Genomic DNA, 19,951 nt, shown 5'->3' with positions numbered 1-19,951 from the left:
TCATCAGCCTCTGAACCCTCTGGGCAGGGCAGAGTAGGCGGGGGTGATGGGGAGCATCCTGCATCCAGATGGGGACCCAGCCCCGCAGAGAATCTACATCACAACCCAGAGTCCACGCTTATCCCCCAGGACAAAGGCAGTCAGCTGAGAGGTGTAAGTCATTTATTGGCTCTTATTGATGAGAAGTCAGTTCTCCTGGCACCAGGTCCAACAAGAGGCACAGGGAGGCAGAAGTTGAAGATTCTAGAATTTAAGTATATAAAGTGCGACAACATAGCTTATCAGGACCCAGCAGACCCTCTGGCGTGACCCGGCAAAGTTGGGGCAGAAGGGCTGGTGTAGGGTTGGGCGTTGAGGGGACAGGTAAAGCCACGCGGTGTCCGGAGTCCAGGATGGAAAGGAATCAGCTCATATTTCCTTTCACTGGCAGGGGTTTATCCTTTTTAAATAAGCCTGAACCCACGATTTTGTCTGTGAGACACAAGCCTCTCGGCCTCCGTTCAGCTTCAATCTGTAGGCAGAGAACAAAGGAAGGGCTAAGTCACCTGAGCCACCCCCTGGGTGCCACACACAAGTCCCATCACCCCCTCATTGCTCCTGGGTGCCCCTAAGCTTTTCTCCCGGGGCCTATAAAATGAAGTCGTTGCTAAGACCTACAGCTTGTACACTGGGAGGAACACCCAAGCTTCAGGGGCAAGGGGTGGGGGGGCTTTTAAAATTGCATTTCCTGGACCCCTTTTGCGAATTCATTGTATCAGGGTAGAGTGAAGGCTGCAGACATTCTGAGGATCTGCTAACATGGAAAATTCCCCTCCTAGAACATCTCTGAGGGCCCACCTGCTCCATCTTTTCATGTGTCTGTGTCCATCCGGGACCCCTAGTCATCGCCTTGGATGTGTGTGTGTGTGTGTGTGTGTGTGTGTGTGTGTGTGTGTGCGCGCGCGCGCGCACACGCGCGCACGCACGTGTTTCTTTTCTGATCTGCCCACCTCCCAAACTTGGCTATTGTCCAAAACCGTAGATCAATTCTGCCTTTAATTATCTGCAAGACCTTAGACAAATCTCTCCAATTCCCTGAACCTCAGTTTTCACGATAATGAAAATGTGTGCACCAAGAGAGTTAGATGAGATAGTAATATACACGAAAGTGCCTTATAGACACTGAGTGGCAAGTGTAAGCTACCTCACTGGAGCTTCATAACGACCCTGTGATGCAGCTATCGTGTTTACGCCACTTCACAGGTCAGAAGTGCAGAGGGGCTACCCAGATAAGGAGGTTCAGAAGACTTACCTGCCCAGAGTCACCCAAGACTATAGGTTGGCAAATCCAGAAGCAGGAACTAACTGAGAGCCCCTCACTCTTACCATCACACAGTAGTGCCTGGAGCTTTTAAGCTCCGGGCATAAAATATTAAGATATAACACTTGGCGCCTTGCAGCTCCAAGAAACCCATGTCACTGCAGGAGCACAGCTGTTCGTCCTAGCGCCCACTCTCAGCTCTGCGCCCAGGTTTTGGCCGCCTCACTAGTTTGGTTAAAAAAAACCTTAATCCGGTGGAACATCGCCACCTAGCGTCTGCTATTCTAATTCCAGGTGGGCCGGTTTCTGTCCTCCGGAGAAGGGAGTCAAGGATGGAAGAGGATACAACCACTCACATTAGACGGTTTTTGTAGGAGCAGGTGGAGCTGGTGTTCTTGTAACACTGGATTATCTGCAGGGACATCTTTCTCTTCACCAGTGTGAAACAACAACTGGAGGCTGGCACATGCACTAGAAGAGAAGCGCAAAAATGGTTTGCATCCATTTCTCAAGATGGACTGAGTTCCTCTCAGCCAGGATGGGGAGAAAAACAAAAACAAAAAACCCTTCCAGGACAGGCTCAGGCTTTGGGATCACATCCAAAGGGCACTAGTGTCTCATCAGCCACCCAGCTCTGTATTTAGGCAGTCAGGACACTGGGGTTCAGATCCCAGCTCCCCACAAAACAGCTGTGTGGCTTTGGTCAAGATGAGCCGTCCCCTGGGCCCCAGACTTCCCAGCTGTAAAGCAAGACTCTTTAGACTGATTTCTAAAGGCTATTCTAGTTCTGACATCCCACCACTAGGGTGTGGTTCTGCCCTCATATTTGGGTTCAAGGGCCCTGAGACCCTGGTGAGTCTGATTCAACAGCAGTCCACTATTTGGGGCAGGATTAGGGACTGTTTTAGGAGCTCAGACTGATGAAATGACCAGGCAAGAGCTTCCAGGAACTGACAAGCTCCACGCAATCCCAACCTCGCCCTCCACCCTGGTCCTCAGCTCTGACCCGCAGCTCCCACTCTGCCAGTGTGTAACCCACCCTACACACACCCCACCCTCAAAAGGCTTGCATTTCAATCCTGGCTCCTTTCTCCTAGTTTGACCGTTTGCAAAGCCCCTTCCATATGTCTGCTGTTAGGTCAGTATTCTCTCATCAGCCTTAGAGGGTAGGCATTATCAAACCCATCTTACTGATAGCGAAAGCAGAGTTTGGGCAGTATAGTAACTTGTCCAAGGTTAGCCAACTGTTAAAGCCCCAGATCCTGACCTCAGACTCTGCCCGTTATCTGTTACACAGTGGAGGCGAGACCCCAGTCAGTCCCTCCTCTGGACCTCAGGCCTCCAGCTTGGCCTCAATGACCTCACAGCTGCCCTCCATCAGTCCGCAGGGTCTGGACGAGGCTGACCTCCTTTGGCTGAAAGCAGCTACTCAGCGGTCTGTGTTGGCCCCAGACTTATGGTTCTCCTGCTGTCCCCCTGCCCCCGAACAAGTCCTCCCTTCCTCCTCTTCAGGGAGAATTCTTTCTGGAGGAGTGGAGATGAAGGCAGTGAGCTCAGGGTGAGCCCGCCCCCAACCCCAGAGCACCTGTCTGCGTCTCCGCCCTCCCCAAGGAGGAGCAAAGCGACTCCAGCCAAACTCACTGCTCTTGGCACCCACAGCCTGTAGCCACGCCCCGGCCAGCAGCAGGCACACCAGAACCGCGGTGATGATCTTCATCTCGGGACGTCCAGCTCAGGCCTCCCTGGAAGGGGTCCCTCAAGGAGTCTGATGGAGTGAAGAGCTGCCCTCTGGCCCATCCTGCAGAGCCCAGAGCTTTTATTAGAAGACCTGGGTGGGGTTTTCCAAGCCCCAGTGCAGAGGTGGGGAAGTCACAGGAAGAAGAGATGGTTACTCACGTCCAGTGACCACATGGAAAACTCCTTTCCTCACCTCTCCTGGGTGGTGTGAGAGGTGTAGGGAAACTTCCCCAAGCGCAGGAGCAGATAAGGATCTTGAGAGGCCGAATAGAAGCTGTCCCAGCTGAGTGGGAATTGGAAAAAGGTGAATGAGAGGAAGTGGCCTGTCTGTGGCTCCTCTGAGGCCATGTCTTTCCATCCAGGGATGGAGCTACCATCCCAGGAACGTGGTGGAGCAGGAGAGCTCTGCACCAGCACTGAGACACACGTGGGTTTGAAGCCCAGTTCTGCAAATCAGCGGATGCATGAACTCGCCCGAGTCACATCTCCTGTGCAAGATGGAAAGAGTAACTTGTGTCTCACAGGTGACGGAGGAGCATTCAGTAAGATCCGTTCTGTCAAGGGCCTGGCCCAGGTAGTTGCAATTTCTATTTTTTCAATCACTCAACACTTTTCAATCGCTTGCCCTGTTCTTAGTCCTTGGTTAGCCCCCGGGAAGACAGCTACCGATGACATGCAAGCCATTGCATCACAGCTAAATAAGGAAAAGCCGGTTGGTGTAAGGACAGCAGGGGATGTGCCATGTGGAGGGCACAGGGGAGGACTGAGAGCTGCCCACAGGGGAGAGGCCTCCCAGGGGAATGTTCTTCAAGCAGAGCTTCCTGCAGGAAGGCTGAAGTGGAAAGGGGCCTGTCCCCAGAGGAAGGAGCTTGTGTAAGGACAGCGAGGCGTGAAGGACAGTGCCCGGAGTGAGGAAATGGCTGGAGAGATGTGTGACTGTCCAGCGACCAAGTGGCCGGGTCAGGAAGACATGGGGTGCAGTGCGTGGAATACGTAGCGCTAGCAGGTGCTCAAGAAAAAGTAGCTGGGCCATATCTGTGTGTTAAAATCACAAGGCCAGCGTGATAGCTTCCCATGGCCAATGGGATGAAGCGCAAGCTGCTGACCTGGCCATTCGTGGCTCATGTGGTGTCTCCATGGATTCCCGCGTGTTGCAATATTTGCAGTTCTCTGAACAGGTCACATGCTTTCTTATCTCCAGGATTTGCTGCCACCGTAACCTCCACCTGCAGGGCCCTCCTCATTGTCTCCCTCTGTGAATTCTATCCATTGCAAATGTCGTTGTCTCTGTAAAGGCCCTTCTGCTGTCCCCACACATAGGCCTTCAGCCTCCTTTGAAGCCCCTCTGTGCCTGGATCTCCCACATGAAGGTCTTACATTCTTACAACCCCTCCATTCCGAGTATTCTCCATCCTAACACCTGCGTGGGAGTCCTGGAGTGTCAGAGTTGAAAGCTCCCTTGGAGACCATCTGCAGCAGTGGCTCTGAAAGTGTCCTGGGAGAGGAAAAAATGCAAAAATACCTTCGCCCCATTTTTGAAGCAACATCAAGACACATGTGCCTATACGTGTTGAGGGGCAGGGGAGGAAAACTCCAGGTAATTCAGGCACCAGCAGAAAAGAATCTAGTACAGTCTCTTTCTATTACAGATGGGGAAAAAATGAGCCTCAGAAAGCAGAAACTGACTTTGCCAAGGTCATACCGAGACTTCATTGCACAGATGGAACAGTGGATGCCAAGGCATCTGGTCATCTGACCGCCACGTGTGGCCACCTCTGGGAACACACTTTCAGTAAGGACCACACACTTTCAGTAAGGACCTGCTCCATGAATGCCTTCATCTGGCCAGCTGCTTCCTGCCACCCAAAAAGTACTTAAAGCAGTTGAAATCACTAAGACACTGTTGTCACTCTCCTATTTTCTTTGTCCTCACAGATTTTTTTAGTCCTTGGTTGTCATTTTAGTGGGGTCTCAAAGAGGAAGGAGATGAAAGGGATGTGGCCAATTGGCCAAATGTCACCTTAGATCCTTTAGCCTCACTTGGGACACAGAGAGGGGTCAGGTCGCCACCCAGGAAATACTTTGCTCTCCCCTCCTCCCGGGGATAATGCCCGGCCCACTCGAGACCAGGACGGTGCTGCCCCTGCAGCTGCCCACTTCCCATCCTCCCCGTCACTGCGGCTACCATGAGCCCAGGACAGGAAAAGAGGCGACAGAAAGACTTAGTCATGCCTCCGCCTTCCCAGCTCCCGCAGCCCCAGAAAGAACTGGCCAGAGGCTCCAATTGCATGGAAACCTAGCATCCCACAGGGTCCCGCCCCCAGCCCCACTCCATCTCTTCTTCTCTAAGCCTGGCACAAAGCACGGGCCAAGTAGTAACTCAATAAAATCTCCATGGCCTTGAATGTGATGGATCAGAACTGCGTAGTTGAGGGAGAGGTAAGAAAAGCTCCCAGCATCGACACTGAACCAGTTTCTCATGTGAACTACCCTTTTCTTAGTTAGAAGTTTGAAAACCAGTATGTGCCTGTAGAGAGGTTTTCTTATTTGTCATCTTTTGTGAAGTAGGGACCGATTTATTGCGCATGGGTAGAGGTCAGACAGAGCTCAACTGGTGCGGGTTCATCTTAAGATCATCTCCTCCTGGAGTGGCCCCAGGTTCTTGCCTCAGCCCTGCTGACCTGGGGGTCCTGGAACCTGGTCCTGCCTGCTTCCCCTCCAGTTACATCTCAGCCTGATTGTTCAGACCAGGACACAGAAACCCATGGCGGGTGGGGGGGGGAGGAGTCATTTGCCTGGCATCGCACAGCTGCAGCAATACTGGCCTCGCTTTGTTCATCTCTGGGGCCAAGTTTTCTTAGTTCCCTCACTTAGGGAGGAAGTGTGTTTGCCCTCAGAGGTAACTGTGTCAGATTTCAGCCCCACGACTTTTCAGCTGTGTGACCTTGGGCGAGTAACTTAAAGCTTCTGAACTTTAGTTCCTTCGTTGTAAAATCCACTACCGGACTGGATCTGGTAAAACTCTCCCCAGTGTTTTCAAAATAAACTCTCCAAACCACAGCCTAACTTTGGGCTATTTGAAGGATTAAATGAGATGTCTCACCTTATCTTGGAACAAGGGAAGAGGAAAGGAAGGGAGGGAGAAAACGAAAGAGGGCAGGAAGGAGGGGAGAGGAAAAGAAAGTTGGATCATTCAAAATCATTGTGGAGCACCTAAAATATGACAGGTCCTGAGGACACAGCAGACACAAGACAGACACCGGTCCTGCCCCTGTGGGGCTTACAACTCGCTGCAGGAGGCAGGTACTGGGAAATGTGTTTAGTGCTCGAGAAGAGACCTCGTGTCCTATGAGCTGCAGAGTATACGGAAGGGCTTACCACGGGGCCTGGCACATAGTAGGTGCTCAATAAAACTTCACCCCTCCCCCCTCTACCCATCAATCCTGGACCATCTGAGGCTTCATCCCAGTGCTGCCACCTCCCTATCCGGGACCCCCCTCCTGGTCTCTTTCCTCTCTAATCCTGTGCTGCCCAATGCCCAGGCCAGGCTTTCTGTTGTCACCCACAGGAGCAGTGTTCTCCATCCCCACCTCCGCACCCGTCCCCAGCTGCCTCCTATAAGTGCAAGTCCAGCCACAGCGCCTCCAGCACCCAAACATCTTTGAATGAAAAGCCCTTTCTCTTGTTTTCCAGAGACTATTACCCTCCACCTGGGTTCCCTTGTACACTGTCTTCTAACATTCAGCACTTTTTGTGCTTTTCAGGAGGCCTCTTGTTATCCAGTTCTCAGCAACAAAGTGAACGAGGCATCAAGCATCTCTCGTAGCAACAGCAGACCCTGGGGGTGCCCAAAGAATGTCACAGCAGTGACAGTCACCAGTTTTTCAATTCGCGTCCGCAGCCATGGAGCTCCAGAGTGACAACAACTCAGCCTGCTGTTCAGAGGTGAAGTACAAACGTCTTGGCTCGGCTTACGTAGTCCCGCACAATGTGGCCCACAGAGCTCTAGCCGCACGGCATCGTTACTGCTCTGCGCACCTGTGCTGGGGCGTCACTGCCCCTTCTGCCTGGGACGCCTGCTCCAGCTCTATCTGGAAGACCTCCTGCAGGCTGCCCCATCTGAGCTCCCAGCATGAAGCAGGCTCACGCCCCATAGCAGCCAAGCCAATCTTGGGATTGCCTGGTGGTCCACACCCCTCCCTCAGCTGGAAGCTCCTGGGGAGCAGGAGTCCCTCTGTCGTGGTCCTCATTTCATGCCCCAGCGCCCCACCCAGGGTGGGTGCGTAGTGACTGTTGCTAACGCAGAAGGAAGGAGAGGCCTTCACATCATTCTCGTCATCCCCCTGCAGCAGATGAGAAACAGAGGCCCTGGACATGACAGGAGTCATACAAGTAGCAAGTGACAGAATTAGGATGAGAAGCTCTGGCCCAGACCCTGTGCTTGTTTATACTCCCCTGGACCCTCTAGCATGGATGGACCATTTGGTGCTGATGGGCACCATTCCACACACAGGATGCTGGTGACAGGTCTCAGTTCCTGATGTGGTCATTCATTCATTCACTCACTCATTCACTCAGGAAACATCTTCTGAGGACCCGCTTTGTGCGTGGGCAGTCAGGTGAGAGAGGAGAGCTGACCACAGAGTCAGGGCCTCGAGAGGGAAACAGACACGCAAACCAGTAAGCGGGCACAGATGGTCAAGGCTGCTATAATATGCAGACTAGACTCTGCACATGCCCAGTCTGGGGGAGCGGGGAGCTCACTGGGGTGCAATGTAGAATATTGACTGGGCCTGGAAGGCTGAAGGTGGAACTTAGCCTGGGCGGGGGCCTGGATAGCACGTTGTGCGCGGTTATAAGGGCGGGCTCTGCCTGGTCCCTGGGCCCAGCTCCTCTGTACACCACTGGTGTGACTTCTTTCCCTTTCTTAACGTCCCAGCCTCATCTCCAAACAGGGATAATAATGATACCTGCTCATAGGCTTGTGTGAAAGTTAAACGTGCTGTATCTCTTAAGGAAAATTAAACAATTGTTTGATGGCATGTTAATAGCTGGTGTGCAGGCTGATGTCCTCAGGGCATGGGGGCGGGTGAGGAAGGCCTGCAGAGAGGGGCTGGAAATGGAGCCAGGAGGACCTCGGCCGGATTTCACAAGATCCTGTTTACTGGGCTCAGGCCTTGGGACTTAAGCTTGCTGTCAGTGGAGGGAAGGCCTTAAGTAATCTTTTGCTTGGGACAGAGACGGGGCCAGATTTGTGGTTTGTCCTGAGGGCTTGTGCTAGAGGCTGCAGGACACAATGAATGGAAGAAGGCAGTTGGACTGGGAAATTTGAAGGAATCCAGGAGAGGTGACAGGTGAGGAGGTGGGGTTCTGTAGAAAGAGGGTGAAAAATCAGGATTTCTGGGCTCTGCCGCTCATTTTCTGTGGGACCTTGAGCAGGTTACTTCCTGCCTCTGGGCATCAGTTCTCCCACCTAAAACGTGGGGAAGTTGGCCTAAATCAGTGACTCTTTCCCCGGAAATGGGATTCATATTAGGATCATTTGGGAAGCTTTTATCCAAAGACACGTGCTTGAACCTCACTGTGGACCTTTGTATTCTGAGTTCAAGGTAGTTGGAGTATCTCGAAAGGGCTCTCCAGATAATCTGATCCCACCACTTCCCTCTAGCCTGGATGGCTACTGAGACCCTCTCTGGTTTGGCATGAAATGATATTCTGGGTCTCTAAGGGCAGATAGAGCCCTGCCCACAATCTACACCCTAAGCAGCCCCCTCGTCCATCCGAGGTGGAACCGGCCTCTTGGATCAGGCCGGTTGTCCTGAGGGAGCCTGCTGGGGAGGGATCCCTGCCCTTTCTGATGAGGACAGAAGGCAAAGAGCCTAAGAGGGCTGATCCCATTCCCTGAGGCATTTAGATCCCACCCACCCTAGGAGCCAGGGTCATCTGACACTTAGAACGCTCCCAGGAAGCCAGAAACTCAAAGAAGCCTGATAGGCAACACATAGGCTTGGATTCAGAATGTTTTGTAGCCTCAGTTTTATGGCTCTTGAGCCGTTTGGCCCTGAACCAAAAATATCCACTTTGCAAGGTCTCTGTGGGTATATTCGGGGAGCCAGCGTGGGTCAGGTGTGTGCCACATCCCCCCAGGGCTCAGGAGGACACTCAGGACAATTGGGGTGGAAAATCTCACGTTACAGGTGAGGAGGCGGAAGCCCAGAAAGGAAAAGCGAGTTGTCACATGGGGACCCCGTGACAGAGCCTTGAAGATAGCCCCACCTTAACTCCCAGAGAGGGCTCTTTCTCTGTGATTTTCTGGCTTTATGCTCAGGACCAGAGAGCTGGGCTGTGGTCAGAGAGAGAAGCTGGGCATGACCGGGGCCCCTAGGATGCTGGAAAGCCCTGCAGGGTTCCTGCGGCCCACCTGGAGGCCAGGGCACGATGCCGACCTCGCAGGGAATGGTAGAAGAAAAAAGCCCCAGCTTTTCCACCCAACAGAGCAAGGACACAGGGGCAGGAAGTGGCAACAGTTTGACCCCAAGATATACCCACCAGCACCAACAAGGTCACCCATGATTCAGCTAACACGCCCACATGCTGCTAGGGAAGTCCCCTGAGGAGCCCTCTCTCCCTGGGGTAGTAGGTGGACGCCTGGGTCCCAGCTCTGCCCACCACCAATTTCCCAGTTCATCTTGGGGCCACAGCCCTGGGAGCCCAGGGCAGCCTGAGCCGGGATGCTCTTCCTTCATTGCCCTTTAGGCCTGGCTCTCAGGCTCAGCTCAGAGCTGGCCACCCAAAGAGACACCTCCGCTGCCAGGTCTGGCCTCATGGGCTCTGAAGTGAGCTGAACTGGTCACAGAGAGTGCATTTAGCTCAGAACTGGAGCCGGGCCTTGGATGTGCTTGCCAGCACAGCCTGGACATCCGGGTCCCCTGGCCTTCACCTCTATCCTCTAGTGTAATAGGAAAAGCACTGGACTTGGGATCCAGACACCTGCATTTGAATCCTGGTCACCGCTTACCAGCACCATCAATTCTGATCATCTTCCTGAACCTCTGGGTCATTATCCCTAAAACTGGGTTCCCAGTGCCTCTGTACTAGGATCGTGGTGAGGACTAAATGTGGAAATGTGTCAGAAGGCTTGCAGCACAGAGCCCTGCTCATTATTGTGGTTTCTAAGAGTGTTCTGTGTTTCCTCCCTCCCTGCTTGGTTTGTCTGAGGCATCTTTACAGCTGCTCTTAAGAGCTGACTGCAAATTGGTCAGGTCCCAACTCCCGCTGGCTGGCCCAGCTTTCTCGAGGGTGGGTGAGTTTCAGGAGCCAAGTCCACATGGGGAGCATCTGAAGTCAGGGCTGCGGCCTGCCAGACCTAGCTGAAGTCTGCAGTCCATGTGTTCCACCAAGCCTGCGGCCCTGACCAGGAGGTTCACATAATTTGCAGGGTCCAGTGCAAAATAAAATGAGGGGTCTTGTTTAAAAACTAAAAATTTCAAGCGTGCAACAGCAGAGTCTGCACGAGTCATATGCCATGAAGGCTGTCCTGCCCCTCTCAGCCCTCCTGCCATGTTTCTGCTTCATGTTGGATTCAAGCATCCATTGGTTTTCCCCTTGAAATATCCCACTTTGGGTCTCCTGTGCCCCGGTTTGGAAAATGATTTTCCAAAATCCCACCATTATGGTTTTATCGTTCCAAAGTCCTTGACATAAAGACATTTCCCAAACAAATCCGAAGGATGCATTTTACTTCCCACAAGCGTTGCTGCTTTAAGTGACACATCAACCTCCTAGCCACTCCCACCCACAACTCCCCAGCTGCAGAGTCAAAGAAAGACCAGACCTATCTCAAATATCAGAGAAGGGATTGCAGAGAAGGGGCAGGAGTGAAAAATAGACAGTGTTGCCTCTGCTGATCTGGGATCCATCTTGCCTCCCCTGTTTCTAGCTGGAACCAATTTCAACCAAAGATTTCTCCCACCACCTGGATATGATGTGATTCAGTAGGATGGGACATATTGGGCACCCAGCGTATGTTAGTTTAAAGGAATCTGTCACCAACCTCTTCTGCCACCTCCTCCATCCACCTTCAAGAGATGGGTCCTTTACATCCAGGTGTGGTAAAGCAGGTAGACGGCACTAAGCATCTCCCACCCTCTTGCCCAGTCCCCCCTTGCCCACAATCACATCATGAAAAGGGAGAGGAAATGGGTAGCTGGCCTTTCTCCCAGCTCTGCCATTCTTGATCTGTCTATACACGTGTCCTCATTTATGACTTATATTTTCTGCTCTTTCTCCTGCTTAGCTGACCGGAGATTGTGAGCCTCATAGGAGACAATGGCGGGATGCAGTGGGTATTTGGCAAAGCACGTGGTTATCGACCTCACCGTCCCTCTGCCTCTGCTGCCTCTCACTTGCGTCCCTTCCCAGCCAAACAGCTGGAAGAGTTGGCACAACTCTCCCCGGTTCCTCCCAACCCATGTGTTCAATATACTGCAAACTGGCCTCTGTCTCTACCACGTCACCAAAACTGCCATGGCTAAAGTCAACGGTGACCTCCTTGTTGCTAAATCCATGGCACCCTTGGCTGTCATCTTGCCTGACATCTCGGCACCCTTGACCTTGTTGACCCTTCCTTCTGGAAACATCCTCTTGCCATGGCTTCTATGACAGGTGGCCCTCATGATTTTCCTCCAACCACTCTGCTGTTACTTCCGAGACTTGGTTAGAGGCTCCTGGTCCTCTGTTCATCCCTTAATCTTGATGTTCCCCTGACCCTCCGTGGAATAACAGCAGTTATTAGCTAACGTTACGTTGTGCACTTCACGTGTGTTAAGCTACTCTAAGCACTTCATGTGTGTTCAGCTGTCTAGTCTTCCTCATGGTCCTGGAAGCAGTTATTATTATTATCACCCATTGTACAGATGAGAAAACCAAGGCACAGAGAAGTTGTCCAAGATTACTCAGCTAGTCGCTGGGAAGGTGGGATTCCAACGCAGACAGTCTGGCTTCAATCCTGAACCAGTACTCTGCACCGCCTCTTGGTAGAGACTCACCCCTGGGTGCTGCCCAACATCTTAGCTTATCCTGCAATCTGCCTCCTAATCCGGCCACAACCTACACCACCTGTAACCACATATATACACTCTGCGCCCCTAGACTGGATTCCACACCCTTCTGCCAGACACACCCTGGTCTTTGCACATGCTCCTTTCTTTAAGGGTAATAAACTTCAACTGTTTTTTTCACATGGTAAGTTCCACTCTTGTTCAAAATCACCTCCTCTGTGAACCCTTCTCTTGTTTCTCCCAACCCTCCCTCTTCCCTGGATCCCAGGCACTGTGCTTTTCTCTCTGTGCTTGCACAGACTGCCTTATGATGTAATTTGTCCATTCCTGAGACTGCCTTCCTGAGCTCCTGGTTTAACACAGGCATATGATCCTGCTGATGAACGTGTAGGTGAACTAATGAGCTGGCCCACGTCTCAGTGAAACCTGACGCTACCGAACCAAACTTGGGTCCATTCATCCAAACGCAGTAAAGCCTATCTATTGATGCTGGATTGTGGTGAAGGACAGTGCAGCATTTATTGCAAGGCCAAGCAAAGTGTATGGGCGGCTAATGCTCAAAAGGCCTGAACTCCCCACTGGCTTTTGGGGAAAGGTTTTCAAAGACAGGGTAAGGGAGAGAGTTGTGAGGTGCTTGATCAGCTCGTAGACATTCTTCTGATTGGTTGGTGGTGACGTAATCGGGAGTCAACATCATCAACCTTCTGGTTCCAACTGGTCTGGGGGCTACATGTACATGGTCATCATGCAGTTAACTCCTTCCATCTGATGGGGGTTTTAATATTTGTAAAACAACTCAGGAATGTGTGTCAGGTACTGTCATTTATGTTCTTCAGGGAAGAACTAAAGATTCTGTGACTCTACTGTATGGCTGATCTATTGTTTAAATTATTACCTGTTCTCCTGACCCAACTGCTGTCTTTTGTTATACATGTTCACATTCTTCCAATCACTAACTCTTGAACCACCCTTTTGTGACCAACAGAGGCCTGGGAGACGAAAGCTTTTCCACAAAAAAGAGGCAGGCCAGGACGTGGGGAGGTCTGTCCCAGGAAGGCCCCATAGGGTCCTGCTTCATTATCCTGAGACTTTAGCCTCATCTACCCTGTGTTTTTACCTAAAATCTAAGCCTTCACATTCAGATCCACACACGCTCTCATGTGCATACAATGACACACACACACACACACACACACACACACACATACACACACGTTCCCAGGCTCAGAAGTTCCCTTAGGCAGTCCCAGCCCCCTCAGGCCATTTTCCTATCTGTACAACCTTCCAGGAGTCTGAAAATCCTGCCTTTCCACAATGTCTCATCCCAACTCTGAGACTGAGTTTTGCATTCTTCCATAATGTTCAGGCCATTTCATGGGGCCTATCAGCTACAACTTGACTACTGAGTAATGTCCCACATAGACAGGACTATCTCCAACAATAGATACAAAAATAGTCCCTTATGTGTTCACAACTATTTGTGGCTTCCTTGGTCCCTTACACCCATGTGTTCATTTAAGCTTCACAACAAGGTATGGAATAGTTGTTATAAATCTATATATTTTACAAATGAGGAAATCAAGGCTCATAGAAATTAATACTACACACACACACACACACACACACACACACACACACACACGCCTCCATCCAAATGCCCCCAGGAAAGGGTTGGGCCCTATGGTTCCAAAGACTGCTTGTCCCATGTTGAAGCAGGTTTATGCCAGGTGAGCACGAGATGGGCCAAGGCCACATAAGAAATGAGTTTTCTCCAAAAGACTGTGTATGGAATTTCTTTCTGGCCTCCACATCTCTACTTCCCCAGGGCAAGCCTCTGTCAACATCTCACCTGTGTAAATAAGCAAGCAGGTAAATGTAGTCCAGTTTCACTTATTCAGGTACATCAGTGGAAAGGCAAGCTGAATTTAAGACTGTTATTAAATAAATGTGGTTCTCTTACTTCCAACCATATATAAATCCTTCTAACAGTATTATCGTGTTGAAGGTACTTCGAAGATACACGTTAATGGAGAGTTTATCAGGATTTGTAATTAGCACAGCAACTGATAGCACTTTAAAGTAGTTGGTGGCAGGGTAACTCACTAAAGAGAATCAACCACTCAAAAACACATTTGCAGTATCCGTTTACATGCCAGCAATTTGCTTGCCAATTAGAAATGCATAAACTCAAACAGCTACTGTAAATCTTACTCTTTATGCAGTATTTGACATCTCTCCCGGCAAAAACTACTCATTAACTAAGTCAACAGATATTTAAAGGGTGCCTACTATGTGCCAATCACTCTCCCATGTGCTGGGAACCAAGATACACAAGGCACTTGCCTTGTAGAGCTAACCCCCTGGGAGAGACATCATTTTTCAGTTAATTATATAAACAAGATAATTTCGAATAGGATAAGTCAATGAAGACATATAACAATGGGATATGACCAGAGGGGAGATTAAAGAGTTGGCATTTGAGCTGAGACCTGGAGGGGCAGAATATTCTAGGCAGAGAGAATGGTGAGTGCAAAGGCCTAATGTGGTATCTTAACAATACCCTCTGAATAAGAAGACCCAAGACAAAGATTTAAAGAGAGCCATCTATTTGGGAGGTGCAGGAAAGATGAGTAAGGGAACAGGAGAACCAAACAAGGACTTAATAAAGAACCTGTTATCAGGCCAGCTCCTTTGTGAGTCGTGGGGCCGGCTCCCCAGGGACAGTTTGGGAAACAGTGTAGAGCACACAGCTGAGACACAGCTGCGTTATCTCACCTAGGAGCAAGGGAGCTGGGGTATTTATACTCCACTTCCTGTCTCTCACTGGTGAGACCTGCTCCCTGGCTCTTCTGTCCTGTCCTGCTCACGGACAGAGTGATCTTCCAGGGCTGAAGGCAGCTTACAGGCACTGAGACAGAAGGCCTAGCTAAGGCATGTGAGCTGGCTACTGGCAGCATCTGCTACATGCAGAGACCAGCCTGGAATATTCCAGAAAGAAAGTCAGTGAGAGTGGCATATTAAACTTGGGCAGGGGGTGGGGCACAATGGTAGGAAATGAAGTCTGAGAGGAAGGCAGGGACCAGCTCAGGTGAAGCCTGAGAGGCCATGATGAGTCTGAATTTTATTCTAAGTGCTTTGGGAAGACAGCTGAGAAATTCAGAGATAAGAACTGACTTTTTTTTTTTTAAAAAAAAAGAAGATTCCTCTCTCAGTTGTATGGGAAACAGGTGTTTTGGAGAACAAGAGAGAATGTAGGAGGACCAGTCAGGAGGCACTGGCTGAAGTCCAGGTGGGAGATGAGGCTGGATTTGGTTCCTGGGGGTGGGGTGGGGTGGGTACCGTGCAAAGCGGATGGACCCAGGTGTGTCAGAGCAGAGCGGAACTGATGGATGGGTTAGATGTGGGGGAGAGTAAAGAAGGATGAAGCCTTGGCTTGAGCGTGTCAGTACTGAAGTAGGAGGATTGCAAGAGGAGCAGGCTGGGTTGCAACACTCAGGAATTGTGTAACTTGGGTCGTCACTTCTCCAACCCGGTCCTCAGTTTTCTCACTTGGGAAATAAGGAAGTAGAACTAACTGACTTCTAAGGATGCTTTTAACTCTAATAGTCTGTGACTTAAATAAAAACAATCATATATACATACACACACACATTTATATAAATGTATAACTGAATCACTTTGCTGTACACTTGAAACTAACACAACATTGTAAATCAACTATACTTCAATTAAAAACAAAATAAAATATAAAAGAGCAATCAAGGGACTTCCCTGGTGGACCAGTAGTTAAGAATCCGTCTTCCAATGCAGGGAACGCAGGTTCAATCCCTGGATGGGGAACTAAGATCCCACATGCCACGGGGCAACTAAGCCCATGTATCGCAACCACTGAGCCCACACGTTCTGGAGCCCATGCGACACAACTAGAGAGAAGCCCGTGAGCTGCAATGAAGAGCCCATGCACCACAATGAAAGATCCCTCATGCCACAACGAAGATCCCGCATGCCGCATCTAAGACCTGACACAGCCAAATAAATTAAATAAATAAATAAATTTTTAAAAAAGCAATCAAAACAATCTCTCTTTTTTAAAGTTCTAGCTCTTCTTGATAATGGCACAAACGCATGTGAACCACCACTCCAAACAAAAGCTAGAACCTTGACAATAACCTGCTTCTAATCGTATTTTCCCTCTATACTATTTTTCCTGACTCCTTCAACCCAAGGTAACCAACATCCTCAATCCCCTTGCTTATTTTAATCTCTGTGTGTTTCTAAAGTATATATACTTTTACTTTCTAAAAAGAGTATCATAGTGTTTATAATTGTAAGGACTTACTTTTGGGCCAGTAGTATTCTATTAATATATATCCATATTACAGACTGTGCCAATACAATTCATTTTGTTTTAACTGCTGTGTAATATTCCATTGGTTAAGTATGCTCCTATTTATTCATCCACTCTCTCTCGATGGGCATTTGAGGTTTTTCCCAGATTTTCGCCATTGTAAACAGTGCAGCTATGAACATTTTTGTATGAGCAAGACTTCTACTACATCTATATAAAAAAGTGTAATTGCTGGTTTAGGATAGTCACTGTTATGAGTACAGTTTCAATCATTTTCTTAAGTAGCTGCCTGAAGATACCAGCCATGTGTAAGAGGTCATGTAGATCCATGTTCTTTCCAACACTTGATATCGTCAGAGTTTCCCATTTTTCCTACTCAAATTACTTTGAATTGAGATCTCTTTCTTGTCTGGATTTGCATTGCCCTGAACAGTAATGAGGTTAAACATTTCTTCCCTTGTCCATCACATCAATCATTAAGTGTGTCCTCTTCTGTGAAATATCTGTTCCTGTTTGTCATCATTTTTCTTCTGGGTGTCTGTGTTTTTCTTATCAATACCATCAGCCTGCTTCTTGCCTGTAAAGTCTGGGGCTCGAGACCGTTTTATGTCCTGAAGAGTCAGTCTTATTTAATCCAGACCAGCAGCACTTTTGGTGATGGAACTCTCAAAAGCTTTTTGTGAAAGGTCAGTAGCCAATTCAAGTGTCAGTGGCCGCAACATGCGCTTTGAAACATGCCTCTCTGTCCTTCTCTAGATATAACTCCAAGTATTTGGACACTATCAGGATTAATGAGATTTAGTTTCTTTTCTAAGAAGTGATGTTGTCCAACTAGCAGGATTCCCTGGGACTATCTAAATCTCCTCAGAGGTCTTAACAAAGGGAGTAACAGTCATGTTCTTGATTTGGTCTTGACCCCAGGTCATGCCTTTGTTTTGATATTGCCCCTAAAGCTAGTTCCTATTTTGAGAATATTCTGCAGGCTGCAGAGGTTGACATAACAGACGATTGCACCTTTCCATCATGCAAACCCTACAATTTCTACACTTTCTATGTTCTCTTTCAATTCTGCTTGCAGATGAGCCAGTCTTATCTGCTGTCACCTCTTTCTTGTATCTGATGAAGTGTACTTAGTAACAAGTAACTCACACCAACAACATTCTGTCTCAAAACTTCTTCTCCCAAAGCCATAAATTCAGTAGGTATATTTTCTGCCTTCCGAATGATCCCATGTGACAGTTTTTCCAAGTGTTTCACTATCACATTACATAGCTTGCTAGTTTTCCAGCCCCCTGTAGTAGTTACTTCCCTGCCTGCCACTCTGCCCCAAAGCCAAAACCACACATTTTATTCTTTGGGTAGCACAGCACCCCACTGCTAGGTACTAGTTTCCATATCGGTCAGCTTTTGCTACCGTAACAACCCCCCCGCCTCAGCCCCCAAATCAGTGGCTTATAACAAGAAACGTTCCTTTTTGCTCTCAAGTCTGCAGGTCAGTTGTGTCTCTGCTCCAACCTGTGGGTCAGCTCCTTGCCCCACGTCTTCCTACTCCTGGGCTCAGGCTAAAAGAACAGCTCTTGTTTAGGATATGTCATTCTCCTGGCAGAGGAGCCAGGAAAAAGAAACTTGCAATGCTTTTAAAGCTTCTGCTAAGCTATGACACATGTCCTATCTGCTCACATTCTGTTGGCTCAAGGAAGTTACATGGCCAAGCCCAAAGCCAATGATGTAGGGCAATATATTCTGAATCATTTTAAACAAGGATAGAGTCTCTCACAGATATCAAGGAGCTCTTGAGACATTCTTATATAATCCTTTGTTAGGATGTGGATTGCCATATAGTCTACAATTTGTAGCTTATTCTCTTTTTTCTTTCTTTCTTTCTTTGGCTGCGCCGGTCTTAGTTGCAGCATGCAGGATCTAGTTCCCTGACCAGGGATCGAACCCAGGCCCCTGGCACTGGGAGCACGGAGTCTTAACCACTGAACCACCAGGGAAGTACCTGTAGCTTATTTTCAAGTTGTCTTTTTAAGAAAGAAAACTCTTAACTTTAATACAGAAAAATGTATCATTCTTTTCTTTTAGAGTCAACATTTTTGTGTCTTGTTTAAGGAATCTTTCCCTTCTCCAAAGTTCAAAAGATATTTCTATTAAGGTTTTCTATTAAAATTTTCAGGGACGTATTTTTAACATTTAACCATCTGCAGTTGATTTTTGCATATGGTGTAAGATAAGGATCCCATTTAATCTCTTCTTCCATATGGACTGCCATTTTTCCAGGCCCAATTTTTGAATTGATGTGACGCACAAGCCGTATCACATACCATAGCATCATACAGACCTGGTTCTGTTTATGGACTTTCTTTTCATCGGTCATCTTGTGTATCACTGCATTGACCATAATGAGTCATGGCATCTGGTTAAGTAAGGCCCCCCTCTCTTTTTTTGTTGTTTTTGTGTGTTTCAACCGGACGTGTTCTGGCTATTTTCACCCTCTTACTCTTTTATGTCAAGTTTGGAGCCATTTCATCAAGTCCCAGGAAAATCTCTGTTGGGTACCAGGCTGTGTTCTTTACATGTGCCAGCTCATTGAACCCTCACCACCACCTGATGAAGGTCGGGGTTATTTTCCCCATACTACAGCTGAGATGCACAGAGACGGACTGCTGGCACACAGCTGCAAAGCAGTAGCTCTTCTGTGTGCCCCCAGCACCCAGCTCACCCAGGCAGCACGGTGGATACACTGATAAGCCTGAGACCACAAAGCCTGGGACATCTGCAGAGTCACTAGCAGTGCCTGCTGTCACTTTGCTGAGGATCCCTGGTGACAGCAGAAACCATGAAGGTTTCTAAGTTGGCCATCTAAGTTTCTAAGTTGACCATCTAAGTCAGTTCATTCTCATTGACTGAAAAACAAAACAAAACAAAAAAACAACCAGGAAACTGACCCCTGGAGACAGTTCATATTGAAGAAGAAGGCAGGCTGGCAGTGGGTCTCCATAATAGAGGAGAGGGTGTGTGTGTGTGTGTGGGTGTGGGTGTGGGTGTGGGTGTGTGTATTGGTATTCACATCAGAGCAAATGACTAGTATCTGGATTGTCACATCAATTCCATATTTCAGTTCTTGAAAGAGAAGGAGGTAATCTTATTACCAAGAGGATTAAATGACTTTCCAAGTCACTCAAGTTCTCTATCCTCTTAGTTCATGGGAGCAATATTTAAGGTACTTCATTTGCAAGGTTATTCTGAGCAAAATATATGTAGAGCAAATGGCCCTCCATACTGGGTCAGCAGCTTCAACATCACTTGGCAGCTTGTTAGAAATGCAAACTCCTGGACCCCACTCCAGTCCTACTGAGGCTTATCACAGGGGGTGAGGCCCAGTGACCTCTGTATCAGCAAGAAACCCCCTCCAGGTGATTCTGGTGCTCCTGAAGGTTGAGGACCCCTGGTGTAGGGCATCCACCATAACACCCAAAGCTGTCAATTTGCAATGAATGCTAACAA

At 48.9% G+C, this 19,951-nt stretch overlaps 1 protein-coding gene across 1 annotated transcript; it reads right to left on the bottom strand.

Annotated features, from left to right (window-relative positions):
- Positions 1-45: 45 nt before the first annotated feature.
- On the bottom strand, positions 46-19,677 carry CCL1 (C-C motif chemokine ligand 1). Its single transcript, XM_082373402.1, has 3 exons — positions 2,942-19,677; positions 1,657-1,771; positions 46-511 (listed from the first exon to the last, which is right to left on the bottom strand). The coding sequence occupies exons 1-3, from the start codon at positions 3,015-3,017 to the stop codon at positions 421-423; spliced, it is 282 nt and encodes a 93-aa protein (XP_082229528.1). The 5' UTR covers positions 3,018-19,677; the 3' UTR covers positions 46-420.
- Between the last annotated feature and the right edge of the window lie 274 nt (positions 19,678-19,951).

The sequence above is a fragment of the Balaenoptera borealis genome, assembly GCF_965194805.1.
Source record: "Balaenoptera borealis genome assembly, chromosome: 20".
Lineage (NCBI taxonomy): Eukaryota > Metazoa > Chordata > Mammalia > Artiodactyla > Balaenopteridae > Balaenoptera > Balaenoptera borealis.
This window is presented reverse-complemented; position numbering and strand designations above follow the sequence as displayed.